The 15,493-nt window shown below is 42.6% G+C and overlaps 1 protein-coding gene across 1 annotated transcript in view; it reads right to left on the reverse strand.

The window, feature by feature from the left end:
• Positions 1 to 11,713: 11,713 nt before the first annotated feature.
• The window catches only part of alx1 (ALX homeobox 1), an 8,177-nt gene continuing 4,397 nt past the window's right edge, over positions 11,714 to 15,493 (reverse strand). The window contains exon 4 of the mRNA XM_017430198.3: positions 11,714 to 12,726. Coding sequence (XP_017285687.1) covers positions 12,388 to 12,726 — 339 coding nt within the window. The 3' untranslated portion in view covers positions 11,714 to 12,387. The remainder of the gene's footprint in view (positions 12,727 to 15,493) is intronic.

Genomic DNA, 15,493 nt, shown 5'->3' on the forward strand with positions numbered 1-15,493 from the left:
TGAACACCCCCCACACACACACACACACACAGGGTACTTAGGTAGCACGGTCGAATGCCCTCTCCAGTCTACAGAACACATGTAGACTGTTTGGGCAAACTCCGGTCGACAGTCAGACCTCAGAAATGATATTTGTTACATACAAATATAGAAGCATGCTAAATGTCATGTGTGGCAACATAAAAATGGAGTAAAAATACAGTAAAATAAAACTGATTGAACTTATAGTAATCAAACTTTGCTGTTTATAAAACAAAATGAGTCACTGCTTCTCAGTGTCACCAATAAAATGTCTTCCTCAATTAATTATCTTCTTTTGTTATAATCCAAGCTGACAAAATACAGAAGGCCAAAAGAAGCATTAAAGCTGCTGCCAGTGGCGCGTTTGGGTCACCATGGCAACCACACACCTGTGTCTCTCAATCCCTGACAGCACTCTTAGGGCGGGCAGACAGAAACAGAGTAGAACGCAAGCCTCAAACAAACAGTTGCTTTGAGAAAACTACAAATTGTGTCAAAACAATAAAATAAATCTTGATCTGCAAGTGGCAGAGTGGCGCCCCACCGCCTGTCTTGGTCTTCAAGGGGATTGCGGACGACGACGCCTCAGCTTCCCCTCCTGGGTTACACCAAGGAACACTTGCTCCGCCGAGGACGGCGCCCCCGACCATCCCCCAGAACTCTTGCTCCGCCGAGGACGGCACCCGGGCCGCCCTCCCAAACTCTTGCTCCACCGAGGACGGCGCCCGGGCCGCCCTCCCGAACTCTGGCTCCGCCGCGGGCGGCGCCTGGACCGCCTGCCTGAACTCCGGCTCCGCCATGGACGGCACCCGGGCCGCCCGCCTGAACTCTGGTTCTGCCGAGGGCGGGGTCCCGGCCACCCGCCTGAACTCTTGTTCCTCCATGGATGGTGCCCGGGTCATCCCCCTGAACTCTTGCTTTGCCGAGGTAGGCATCTCGGCCGCCCAACTGAACTCTGGTTCCTCCGCAGACAGTGTTCTGGCTATCTGCCAGAACCCTAGTTTATTGGTGTATTTCTTTGAGTTTCTGTGGATTTTTCCCCCCATGTGCGTCTGAGTTTTCCCTGGGTTTTTTGGGGGCCTAGGTGGTTTTTTTGTTGTTTTGTTTTTGCCCTCCTTCCTGCATTTTGTTTTTACCCCCCACCACCCTCCCGTGCTAGGTAGTTTGTGGGGGTTTTTTTGGGCCGTCTAGGGCCGGCCCTTGAGAGGGGGGTACTGTGGGGTTTTGAGTTTTTATTTGTGGTTTTGTTTATTGTTTTCATGATTTCAGTTATGTTCAGTTACTCTTGTTGTTAGTTTGGGTCTTGTTACTTGTGCCTTTGTTTTCTGTCACCATTCACACTTTCCCAGTCACTCACTTGCCTGTCAGACACGTCCATCTACACCTGTCCCGACTCTGTAATCATTCCACCTGTTCCCACTCACCTCGTTATCCTTAGTGTTAAAAACCCGGTCACTCTTCCCATACCTCGCTGGTCCATTGTTTGTTGTTTGTCGTTGTTACTGGTTGTTTGTTTCCGTCCTGCTTGTTCCCGGTCCTGTTCCTGTTAGTATTTCTGTTCTCGTTTTGGTTCTTGTTTTAGTTTGTTCTTTATTTGTTTGCTGCCTCGTCAGCTTTTTGTTTTGTTCTGTTCATTCTTACTTTATTAAAATTAGTTTTCTTTCTTTAAAATGAGTCTGTGCACTGGGTTCATCTCCGTCATCTCCACCCATCACAACAATTCCAGGACCTTGAACCCAGCAGAACCATTGTTCCGAGTCAGTCGACAGACAAACACGTTATTGGAAGGTAGGATCTCTTAGACAACAGAAAACCGCAGCGCCACGGCTGAATTTATCATGCAGAGAAACATGGAGGAAACAACCAGCTCTTCCACCGCTGGGATGATTGACGAAACGTTTTTTGACAAGTTTATTTTGCCTCATGGGTCAACAGGACAAGCCAGAGAAGAGCAACAGGAGACCTCAGGCTTTATTAAACTACAAAAACCTGAATTTGAGTTGGAAGATGGCCTTACTCTGGAAGAGAAAGACTGACGAGATGTATGAAAGGAAAACGTTTGCGGAGGTTGCAGAGGAGAATAAGTTCCTGCGTCTGTACTCCGACAGTTTAAGAATCAGGGTCACTGATCTCGTGGAGGAGAGGGACGCCCTTCTCAAGTCCAGAAGACTGAAAAACATCAAGACCCCGAAAGAAGCGAGTTTAAGACGCTCCTGGAGAACCAGGCGCTGGCAGAAGAAAAGGTAGAATTAAAAGTTATGAGGGAGGAATTGGAACTGGCAAAACAACAACTTGAGACGGCAAAAGCAGAAATGGAGAGAGAAAAACAGAAACTGCAGGAAGAGGTGGAGACTTCAAAGAAGCAATATGAAGAGCAGGGCAAAGAACTGCAGCAGGAAAGAGAGAAGCTGTCTGAGGAGAAGGCTCAAATAGAAGTAGTGAAAGCTAAAATGAGAGAGGCCATAGGAAAGTTTAGGGTGAAAAAGAAAAAACTGAAAAAGGACAGAAAAGACTGGGGCAAGAGCGAAGTGGGAAAAGAAAAGAATCGCCTTGAAGAGATGGCAAAAAGTCTGGAGCTGGAAAAACAAGTGACAGAAGACAGACAGAAGAAGAAGAAGAAGAAGAAGAAGGAGGGGCTGCTGAAACGTATACAGGAGCAGAGGAGTCAGGCAGAGAGGGCAAAGACAGCTTTAGAAGAAGAAAAAGTTCATCTGCAGACATTAAAGGATGAACTGGAGAGAGGGAGAAATGAGCTGGAGGAAGAGAGGAGAAGAAATGATGAAGAGACAGATGTAAGCATCAGACAGAAAAGAGAAAGTTGGAGGAAAATAAACTAAAAGTGGAAAAACTGAGATTTCAGGCAGAGATGGAAATTCAAGTTTTTAAAGAAGAAAAACTAAAGGTGCCGAACTAATAGGATGAACTGGAGAGAGAGAGAAACAAGATGAAGGAGGAAAAAGTTAAAAGGGACAAAATGGAGGAAGAAATAAAGTTAGAACATTTTAAACTAGCAGAAATAAATCTGGAAGAAATTCAGGAAGAACTGGAGAAAGAAAACAGAAACTCTGAGGAGGAGAGGGGAAGAAATGATGGAGAGAAGATGGAGGAAGAAAACCAAGAGGTGGAAAAAGAGAGAAATGATTTGGAGGCAGAGACTCAACCGAAGCAAGAGAAAAAGAAGAAACGCTTCTTTTGTTTCAGCTGCAGGAAAAAAACTCCAACCGGTCCGAAACAAAAGGAAGACGAAGAGAAAAATCTGATGCCGTTGCAAGACAAACAGGAACAAACGTCAGAGAAAGATAAAAAGAAGAAGAGAAGGGGGTTCTGGTGTACAGAGTGAGCCTTCATCCCTCCTCATCCTCCTCCATCCTTCACTTGTTTAGTTGTAGTTAATAAAAAGGGAGCAGCAGGTGGAGCATGAGAGTGGGAGTTTTCTCCGGCTGCTCCGGTTTCCTCTTATGTTAAAAAAAAATAAATTAAAAAACATAATACATAATTAAATTTAAAAAAAAAAAAAAAAAAAATGTTTTTGATTTACTTAAAAAAAAAAAAAAAAAAAAAAACAATGCATAATTACTGTACATTTTAAAAAAATAAACCAGCCACTAGGGGGCGCCGGTCAGGGCCTCTCTGGTGCCTGTCCCAAGCCCGGGTAAATGGTGAGGGTTGATTCAGGTGAAACATTTTGCCAAAACAAACATGAATTCATCCAAATGACACCATACCGGATTAGTCAAAGTCTGGCTTGACATTCCAGGCCTTGACTATTAGTTTTTCACTACTCCTGGTAATAAATCCAACTTGTCTCACATCTAATGCTTCAGTATGTTGTTGGTGTTTGTGGACAGAAAGCCTTTGTTCCACAGAGGATGTTGATGCAGAACACTGAGTGGGACAGGACTTTGGGAACGTTGTGTGTTATCACTGGTTGTCTGACAACATTCACTTGAATCACTAAGAATCAACTGGCGGCCTGTAGGCCAGCTCAGTCCATATGATCCATGGAGTAGGACATCATTAATAACTGAGGATACAAGAATCAGTTCATTCGCTCACAACACCTCTTCAGACCTGATTCCACAGCAGCACAGGTAAAACTAAATCAAACTGCAGCTGAGCCAGACTCCTCAGTAAGATGAACAAGGGTACCACCAATGGTGACCCATCAGAAAGTTGTCAGACAAATCAAAACCCAATGCATGAATTTCCTCACACAACAATCCTGAGTATACAGCATGTGAGTCTGCTAAGTATATACATGACTGGTGGGGTGAAAGGTCAATTTCTCTGACAGTTATGTTGTCCATGGTGTAAACAGCTGAAACAGTTCAATTAAAGAACATGTAAGAACATGAAATTGCAGCCATCAGTTGAAATGTGAAGAAGTTCCCTGGTAATGACTACCAGCCTCTCCAAACCATCATATGATCAGACTAGTGGACTTCATGAATACCTTCAAGATTTCTTTGTTGGAAGTGGTTCTAATAAAAGTAAGACTTAAAGTGGAGCAATTGTCTGATGATATTTCCTATCTTAAACATTTGTGGAGTTACACCAAGGGTCTAACAGACAATCTAGAGAACAAAGGGTTTGACATTCCTTTTGTTACCCAGATGTCAAACTGAAGCAAAGACAAGCTGTTAACAAAGGGGTCACCTGTGACCTTGACATTTGACCCTGTGACCTTGAAATCAATAGGGATTGTTCTTGACTCGTGAGCTTTACAGTTTGACATTAATATGTAAAAGGGTTTCCAATTTAGAGCTCAGACAAGTACTTGTCCTGAAGGACAGATGGACTCCTCCACACCATATTCATCCCGTCTTCAGATGGGCATTTCAAAATAGGACTGCTCGTAAGCACTGAATCAGTGGAGCAGCTGCAGTGTGGGTGTAAACTTGTGTTCTTGCTCCCCCATTTCACTTCCAGCAATGAAAAGCGGACAGTTTTTTTATTCTACTTTTACTAAACTAAAAATCCATCCATCTTCTTTATCTGCATTTCCATGCAGGGTCCCAGGGAGTTGGTGGCTGTCTCCAGTGCTCATTCTGCAAAAGACGGAGGACACCCTGGACAGGTTGCAAGTCCATAACAGCACTTTAAAGAGACAAACAAAACAGACAACTATTTATCATACTCAAACCTAGTGACTCCACACAGAAAGGCAATCTTGTTGCTAGGTAGTGATAGCTCTAACCACAACCTAAACATTGTTTTTTGCTTCAACCCCAACATTTCCTGAACATTTCATCCTAATCTGTTCTTTAGTTTTTACCTGATCTTTGCTAACAGACAGACAAACTGAAAATAGAACTTCCTTGGTGAAGGAAACAAAAGGGTCACATGTAGGAGCAGAGAGAAGTTTTTAACAAAGGGGTTACTTGTGACCTTGACCTTTGACCCCATGAACCTTCAAAACAACAGTCATCATCTTTGACCCATGAGATGTCCAGCTGTGCAGTTTGACATTCCTACATTACACTGTCGCAGAGTTAGAGCACTAGGTCAGCTGTAATGATGACCTTTGACCCCATGATCTTGAAATCAATGGTGATCACCCTTGATCTAAGAGGTGTCCAACTGTCATTTAATTTTCTTTCGTTACATGGTTGCATAGTTGGAGCACATCATCTTATATGACCTTGACCTTTGGCCCTGCCACCTTGAAATCAATGGTGATTCCCCCTTGACCCATGAAGTGTCCAGCTGTGGAGTTTAACATTTGCATGGGCTGATCTGTGACCTTGACCTTTAACCTTTGAACATGAATTTCAACATTTAATTCTTTGTTCCTTGTGCGATGTCTCCTGAAAATGTCATGAAAATTTAATGAAAATCCACTCGTAACTTTTTGAGAAATCTTGTGCACAAACAGACAGGCGCTACTGAAAACATTAAAAGTTTTAGACTTTTAGCCACTGAGACAAACAGCTTTACTGCTGCTTCCACTGTCTGACAGGAAGTTGGGTACACACTCAGCTCCACAGGAGAGCTGTCAGGAACAAGAGGGGTCGAGTTGAGGGCTGGGTTTTCTACTTTTTGTGTGCATGGAAATTCTTTTGTAGGGGTTTGTGAAATTCAGCTACATTCCACAACGCAATGCTATTAAAAGTCATAGCACACCGTGTCTGTGTTTTCCTGTTTTGTTTTTTCCCCCCAAAACCACAAGAGTAGGACCGAATTAATAATTGAGAGGAGGGCCTCAGTGCTTATGCACTAGCACCCCTAATTACTTCTATCGATTTATTAAACAGCTAAAATGATTACATCACTATTAATGAAATGCAGAGTGTCTCTCCTGGGCTGTGTGTATTGTTCCAGGTTCTCAGTTTTGCCGTATTTCATTTCTGCTAAATAAAAGACAGCTATAAAAACTGTAAGTTTGGAATCATGACCTGTTTCTTTGCCACAGTATGACAAAAAAAATGACCTCTTAATAATAATGAATGATCCGAGGCCATTACAGCGAGCAAGAAGGAGAAATGTGAGAAATAACTTTACTTCTGGAGCTGCTCGGTCCGTGCCGGAGCGGAGGAAGAAGCAGAACATCAGTGCTGAGTGATTAGAACAACAACAGTGGGCAGACACCCAGCGTAGATCTCCTCTGTGGAACATACGTGACCATCGACACCATTTTTCAGCCGCCTGCCAGCAGAACGTTTGATCTACCTCTTATTTCTTCATGGCTGTGTGTGTATGTGTATGTGTGTGCACATGTGTGTGTGCACGCACACGCAGAGGTCTGTCCTCCCCCACATGAGGTGGTGTGGGAAGTAGGGAGGGAAACCCTGATATTAATGACTGCGGTTAACCTGGAAGGGTCAAACCCATTGGAGCTGTTGATGGATCTGGTCTGCTGGAGCTGACTCACTCTCTCCTATTCTTTAACACACACACAGACCCTGAACAGTGAGATGATCACTGTTGTGCAGAGATAAAAGATTATATTGGAGGGGCAGGGCAGCAGAAATGGAGATGTGTTAAAAAAAAAGATGGATGTAAAAGATGAAGTTGGAGTTTCTCTCTCAGGTCTGTTTATCAGAGGCAGAAATAGAGATCACAGCAGCTGATGGAGTTCATCTCTGCCACTAAAACTATAAAGAATTAACTAATAAGTCCAAAAAGAAACTTTTACTCATTGTAATGAATACCTTAAACGTGCTATTTGTAAGCTAAACTGTAATATATTATAGTTGTGTCTTTAAGGTGCAGAAATAGCCCAGAGTCATCCTGATGTAAGGATGTTTGTGAGGTAGACTGTGTTTTAAAAGGCCACTTTTTCTGGCAGAAAATGATCATCATGTCATCAAACAATGAAAATTACAGAAAAGATAAGGTCACGTGAGAAAATAAACCACCACTCCAGCGTCTAACTGAGGCCCCGTCTACAACCAAACTTTTTTTTTATCTGTTTATATTTTTTTCTTGCCTACATGATTCTGACAGAGCAATGAAATACTCACACCACACCACTAGGTGGCAAGAGCGTCCATGTCCATATCATATCAAAATACAGAGAAAGAACATTTTTAGTTTGGCTCAAAGATTTTCTCTGAGCTTTTTTTTTCTTTCTCTTTCATAGCATTTAAAGTTTCCTCTCAGTTCCAGCTTGTAATCAAAGTTTAACAGCAAAAAGATCCAAAAATATGCAAGACAAATGTAGAAAGAAGAAAAAAAAAAACCAGTACAAATTCTGTTTCGGTTTCTAAAGCCAAAAACAGGCTGCTACATATTTGTTTCTCTAAACCTCTATATTTTGAGTCAAGACAGATACACTAAATTTAAAAATAAGTTTTTTTTTTAAATTTAAAACCAAACCCTGCACAGACGTAGGGTACTGAACTGTCTGGCCTACAGTCCTGATCTGCTCCCAGTGGAGAATTTATGAAGAATGTAATAGTAAAAAATAAAAAAAGGGGGGGGGGATCTGGCCTTTTCAGACTGTGGAACCAACTACCTCAGAATCTATCACTGACCTGGCCCGTTTTAAATCTAATCTTAAAACCTTTTTATTCAGACAGGCTTTTAATACCTGGTGATACTCTGGCATTTTTATATATTTTTTAATTTTTTAATTATTTTTAACATTTGTATTGTAAAACACTTTGTGCACAGTTTGGCAGTTGTAAAGGGCTCTATAAAGAAATGTTGATTGATTGATTGATTGATTGATTGATTGATTGATTGATTGATTGATTGATTGATTGATTGATTGAAGGAATAAAATGGTACAAATTTAAAATGTGTTAACAATTAACATAGGATGAAAGAAAAGCAACTGAAACATTTTTTTTCCTGGAATCTGTCGTGTCTGAAAGGCGTTTTGAGAGGAAAGTGGAGGAATACCAAATCCCCGTTGAAAGGTTATGAACGGGTTATGATCTGTCTCCCAAAATGAAGTAAGTCTGATCAGAGCTAACGGCTAGCTTGAATTCAACTAAGACCAAAGTGGATTGATGTCATCTTAAAACAATTCTAAACTGTAACATTTCATGGAGCTCCACACCAACCCTACTTCATGTATTTTTCTGTGGCTGTCAGTTTTGCATTACATAGTTACTCTGAGTATTATGTCTCCATGTGTGGTACAGCGAGCTGCTGCTGTTCGCTCCTGTAGATAACAATGAAATTCAGAATAAATAATTCTAATGCTAAACTGATGGTGACATAAGAATTGCTTTAAAACGACAGCAATCCACTTTGGTCTTATCTTGCATTAAGCACTAGCCGTTAGCTCAACAGACTTAACCTTTATTTCTGAGGTTGTTTAAAGAGCTGTGCACAAAAAGTAAGATTTTACTTGTTCATATTTTTCCACTGAACCCCACATCAAAGTGTCTGAAATATCCCTTTAAGTTGTGGGTTTTTCATCCTGAAATAGAGAAGTGTAGGTTTAAAGGAATCAAGCTGAAGAAATGAAACAAATTATGTTGCTTTCATGGCTGTGTTTAACAAAATAGCAGTCACAGTAAAAATTAGAATGACTCCATATTGAATTTTTTTCATGCTTTTGTTGTAAAACTAAATAACTAAAAAAGCTAAAAGATGAAAACGGAAAGGCATTCTCCTGGATTTTGGCTGCGATTATTACAGCATATGCTAAATTACGGGAAATACCTTGTGATATACACGATCATGACAATATTAACTCGCTTTGTGTCTGTGTTGAATGTCCTCATGGACAAGTGGGACACATCCAGAAGTGTTTCCATCAGAGCCTCAGCTTCAAAGCAGCTGAGGCTCTGATGGATGTGGATAAAGCACTTGGTGCTGCAGTTTTAAATGACAGCAAGCAGGAAGTACCCCGAGGAAACAATGGTGTTTCCAAAGCAAAGCATCTGGGCCACGTTACAGACGTAATTGAATCAGGCCCACGGCTCCTATAGACGGGGTTTCCCTCCGAGCATCCTCCGCTGCTGACTGTGAACTCAGAGCAAACACAAGGGCATGACGTCAGCGAGGAAACAGAGAGGAGAGCAGACATGATCCCAGATACAGGGCAGAATAATGGACTCCTACTGATGAGGATAGGTGCGTTAAACTAGAACACTTCTGGTGAAAATTCCAATGCAATGCTACAAGTGCAGCTATAACCACTTTAACATCAACTTTGTAATAATGCAAGCTAAGAAAAATGCCCACATTTTAATGTGTGAGCTGTATAACACTACGTTCACACTGAAGGCCTCAGTGCTCAGATAGATTTTTTGCTCTTTTTTTTTTTTTTGCACGGTCGTTTACATTATAATTTAAAGGTGACCTCCATCAGACTCCAGTCTGCAGCCCCGAAGCAACCTGCATGTGCAGAAGAAGACATGACGTCATGCTTACTGAAGTAAATACGGATGTCTCAGATGTTTGCATGTGTGTATCGATTCTGCAGTTGTTACTGTGCAGTGGGAGCTGATGTAATTCTTATCTGCCATGCTCGCTTCTTGCAGTGTTTAAATTTGAGCTTCACACTTTCTGCCCAAACCGGAGCAGAACTGAACTTCTGAAACAGGAGCTACATGCTAAAAGGAGAAGCAAACTCGAGTATTGAGCCCGTCATTGTAGTATCAATAAGATCCGACACCAACAGTAGGATCATGCGTTGGTGTAGATTCTCGGTCATCAGGACATGGCAAATCTGAAAAGTTTTTTTAAAAACACGAAGGAACTGGACTTCTAATCTGTAGCTGAAGTCGTGCAGAGTTCTGAGCTTTAAACTGCATGACGCTGGTATCGATAAAATCAATATTTGAATCGATCTGCATACCCCGACTTAAGTGATGTTACAGTTGGACAAAACATGACATGATCGTTCAGACTGACGTCGCTCTGAAAAACATCAGATACGTATCTGATTTAGTACCATGGAATATGAAAAATGGAGTGGAATAAAATTAAATATGTCATATATAGACTGTCTTTAAAAAAAATTAGATGTGGGTCACATACGGGCAAAAAAAAATCTGATTTGGACCAATTCTAAGAAGTGTAAAGAGAACAGAGATCAAAAGAATTGTTAAAGCTGCTGCTAGTGGTGTATTATGGTCACCATGGTAACCACACACCTGTGTCTGTCACTCCCTGACTGCCAAGTCAGCAAAGGAATATGGAAAAAAAAAAAAATCATAAACAGATAGCCAGGTCATTTTTAAAGCAATGTTTTGTTTCATAATTATCAGGCAAAAGTCTTCCTCCAAGCAACGCTAGCAGCTAGCCAAACAAGCCCGACGTTTTTTTTAAAATTGATTTTCAGGCTTGGTTTCAAATGTCTAACATCTTTTAAACCAGTGAGCCTTGACTAGTTCTAAAAACAAGTGGGTTAATAAGGTACATTTAATCTGTTAAATCCATTTTTTTATAACTACATCCTCTTGATAAAATGTTAGAACTATGTGCCTTTTACGGTAAAGTCTGTATCTCACTGGGATAAGTTGCGAACAGCATTAACGAGAGAGTTTCACCAAAAATACCTCCAAACGTTTGCAAGGTTTCTCGGTTCTCTTGGGTGTGGCCAGAGGCTTGCTCTCCAGTCACAGGAATTTTGAAGACGTTAAAAAAATATATAAATAAATAAAAATTCATGGGACAGTTTTCCTCTCAAAATAGCCCCAGAGTTGTCGCAGGCGTCTGGAAGCCGCCTGAGTTTAGTTTCCTTGAGTCCGAACATGCGTGAAACGTGAGGCAACCTGTGAACCCAAACTGTGACTGATCGGAGAGAGAAAGGAGAATAACTTGCAATGAACTAAAGACATATGAGACACTTTGTGACTACATTTTGACGAAGAAACTTACAAACTGTTACATAAGGACACAATTGTTGTAGGAACCAGTTCCATGTGATTCCAGGTCATAATTTAGATAGTTTCTTGCAATTTTGTGCCTCAAAGGAGTTAAGAAGTTATGTCTGGTCTTCTGTCTCACTCATTATGTCCAGTTTCCTTGTTTTCAAAATATTTTTCTTTGCGAGATTTTAGTATTTCTAGAGCGTTTGTGAATGAGATCAGACGTATTTTCGCCTTCTGGATCGTCATATTTAAAAGAAAGAGTGGAGTCACGGTAGAGTGAAGGGAATTTTATTTATTCTGCGCTGTCTCTGTCGCCCCGCAGTGTGAGCCTGCGGCGCAGACCGAAAGTGGACACAATGATTCAGAGCTTTGCTACAAAGCACACGGACATGTTAGTGCACCAGGTCAGTTTTTTCCGCTCATCTTCAGTCCTTAGCTGAAACAATGGCGGAAGATGAAAGAGGACTATTCGCAGCGCTTAGAAACCTTTCTTTTGGAGGTGGGGGGTGGGACACCTCCCTCAGGATCCACCCGCACAGCGCCGCACACAAATCTTTTACTTTTTACTGCTCCCCGTCGGCCTCCGTCAAGAGGAAACACTGACCTCCTGACCTCCGCTGACAAAACACACGACAGCGCTCACCTCTGAGGGTCACCAGGGGTCATGGAGTCTGTTCTGACCTGAGAGGACGGACAGAACTAAACAGTTCTGGACTTTCATCTGAAATTTTAAAAGATATGAACGTACTGATTTGGTTCAGATGTTTTTGTCAGCTGGTCTGAGAAAACAACGGATTGTCACACATTGAAGAGCAGATTTTCTGCTCCAAGCTTGAGTTTATTAGCTGTTGTTAGAACATGCAGGGGGGCTGTAAATCGATGCACATTTGTCCAACATTTGCATGTTTAGATTGTCTCCATTCTGTCCAGGGTTTGACGCAGATCCGAAGCAGCAGCGGCGGCATCACGCCTGGTCCGAAGATGTCCGTTGCACACATGGTGTCCAAAACTTAAAGCAGTTCTCTGTCTTTTTTCTTTTTTTTTTTTGTAAAAAAGCCGGAAAGATTTCCTCCATTCCCAGAGCTCCCGATCACATGGCCCAGGAGATGTTGGCCGCGTGCTCCTTGGCCTTCATGCGCAGCACAGCGATGCTGGACGAGCGCCTCTCGAACTCCGGTTTGGCCTCGAAGGCCGGGTGGGAGCCGGCGGCCGGCGCAAGGAGGGAGTCCGCGCCGAAGAAGTTGTTCAGGGAGACGTGGCCGAACTGGTTCTGCTGACCGGGGAAGCCCACGTAGCCGTGGTCGGCCGCGGCCGCCGAGCGAGGGGAGTGCGAATAGGAAGGGACACACGGCGGCGAGCCTCGGGGCAGCATGCAGGAGGAGACCACCGAGCCCCCGGGAGCTGGGCTCGGCCACAGGTTGTTGGGGATCTGTTGGACAAAGACAGCCCTGTTTTAATTTAACGTCATCACAATTCATACGGCTGCTGGCACTTTTTCAAAGCAAAATGCAAAACCTTAACAAACAAACAGATAAGAAATGGGTCTTTTATGCCAGAGTTTTACACTAAAATCATGATATGTTGAGAAGTGATGGAGTTGTGGCTGATTTAATCAAACCTTATGTGATATCGTACAATGTCATGAATAAGTCTTATCAGCTGAAATCTGAGCACAATATGTGTTCAACTGAGTTCTATATCGTGTTAGAGTTGGCTACGGTCATTTAGTTGTAGCGGCCATCTTGAATTGGATTGATTCAAAAGTTATTCAGCTGTAGATGTACGTCTTTCTGAAGGTTTTAGTAAAAGATCCATCCAGTAATTTGTGAGATATTTTGCTTCCAGCACAGACAAACAAGCACAATCGCAAAACCGTTATCGCTCGGCTTTTTGCTTCAGTGGTGGCAATAATAAAAGTACTAAACGATAACGTGTGGAGTATTGTAAAAGGGCAACATTTTATGAAAAAAGAACAAAGTAGCTGTTGGTTTAAAGTCGGGGATGAATGCAGAAATCTAATAAAGTGACATATTTAAAAAAATTAAGAACAATGCAGGCTGTTCTGAAAAACTGTAGTTTATGATTTCAAATGATTCCCACGGTTCACTGAGAGGTGTTCATACAGCCGCTGCTGACTGTTGATGGTTTTGGCGGAGAGTGGGGCAGGACAGAGGAGACCGTTGGAAATAAGGCCAGAAGAACAATTTTAATTGGGGGAACTCGACCACAGGCAGCCTGCCTGGAGGTGAGCGACTCCGCCGGACGCCTCGATCAGATCCAGAGCCACGCTGCCACGGCTCACTCAGTCGGATTGGCCAAGGTTTCAATCACGAGTCAGCAAATGAATTTGTTCCTCGGGCAACATGAAGTCTCCAACATGCTTCTGACAGTGTCGCTAATGATTACCCACGACAGTTTCAGAAATGTAATGAAACTAGCATTTCTGGTAGGGATGCATATCGCCCGCAACCTTGCGTGGCAAAGTTTTTAACTGGAGATCCTGCATGAGCTGTCAGCACTTGCAGGACGTGCCATGAATTGCTCTCAGCTACTACCACACGAAACTTGAGCTCAATATCTGTACAAATAATTGAGCTAAAACCATTTTTGTGTTTGCTAAGTTCAATAAGCTGCGGCGGCCATCTTGAATCGGGTCGACTGCAAAAGTTAATCAGTTGTAGACATGCGCCCAGAGAATACTGTCTGAGGATTTCATTCAAATCCATCCAGCGGGTCATGACATATTTTGCTAACAGACACACGCAGAGGCAGTTAAATGACTGCTCACCTTTCATGGCAATTAGAAACGATTTAGATCAGAGGTCCCCAACCCCCGGGCCGCGGACCGGTACTGGTGCTTGGGTCATTTGGTACCGCGCCACACAGAAAGAATAATTAACTTACAGTATTCTCTATATTCTCCGTATTCCGGATTCTCTCCACTCCATCCGTCTATGACTCAGTCTTGATTGATGTGTGTCAAAACGTTTATCTAGGTCAGGAGATACGTTACAGCTAAAAACAAACCCACAAGCAGCAAAATGATTAAAAAACAAACGTCTCTGGAAGCCCTGGATGGGACCGTCTCTTTACTGAGAAACAGGCTCAGGGCTCCACTGATTCAGTGTTATGGTGAGTTGTATTCTTTGTGCACTTTATATTTGTCATGTATCCTATTTTGAAGGGCAAGTTTAAACAGAGAACATTAGGGGGGAGGAGAGGGTGTTATTCATGCTGATAACGCTAACAAAGATGCGAGGACACTGGATTTACGTTTATTAGGTTTTTAAAAATACCCTTGTTTTCATGCCGGTCGCATCATTTTATTTTGTTGTATTTATCCACCACTCCTTTAAAGACCAGTCCGTGAAAAAAAAGGTTGGGAGCCGCTGATCTAGATAGAAATGACTGTTTTCATGTGAGCTCAGTATAACTGAACGCTGTGCAGTTGCTCAGGAGGCAACTTTCCAATTCTCAAAGTCTACAAATTTCAAAACATGTCCACCTTTTCAGCATTTTTTTATTATTTAATTGCTGAGGAGAAACACGACAATTTTCATTTTGGACTGAATACAGTGTTAACTTAAATGTGGCTTGTTTTAGCTGAATTCACCAACATTTCCCCCCCCATCTCTTTCAGTGAGTGGGGCTTTACATCTCTGCACAGCGATTCATACAGACAACACATATTAAGAAAAAAAAGATCAGCTCCATCCTCCTAATGACTGACTGAACAGACACAGCCCCAGACGAACCGAGCCTGTGGAGAAAATTCAGCCTGAAGAGCCTCCCATAACGGTTTTCTACCTCAGAAAAAGTCATAAAACATAACAAACAAACAAAAAAAAACCTAAAGGTTCTGTGATACTTGGAGGCCCGATGTCAGTTTCTGAGAGGAAACACCAACCAAACGGACAAACTGACATCCCGCGTCTCCTCTCACCTAATCTTCTCCGCGACCTTTGCTCAGACGGCAAGACGAATGGTCCGGCCAACGTGAAATCTGATATGAGGCCATTCATCCAACGTGACACCTCACGGGAGGGGGCTCTAATCAGCACCCTGGCCGCTTATCTGAAGATGCCTCTCACAGAGGAGTGATTCATGGGGCTGCGGTGGCAGGCGGTTGCTTCACGCTATTTGTCGTGGCTTACGTAAACTGGATGTTTTTGACAATGGAGTACAAGGGTGGGGGG

The sequence above is a fragment of the Kryptolebias marmoratus genome, linkage group LG11 (genome assembly GCF_001649575.2).
Source record: "Kryptolebias marmoratus isolate JLee-2015 linkage group LG11, ASM164957v2, whole genome shotgun sequence".
Lineage (NCBI taxonomy): Eukaryota > Metazoa > Chordata > Actinopteri > Cyprinodontiformes > Rivulidae > Kryptolebias > Kryptolebias marmoratus.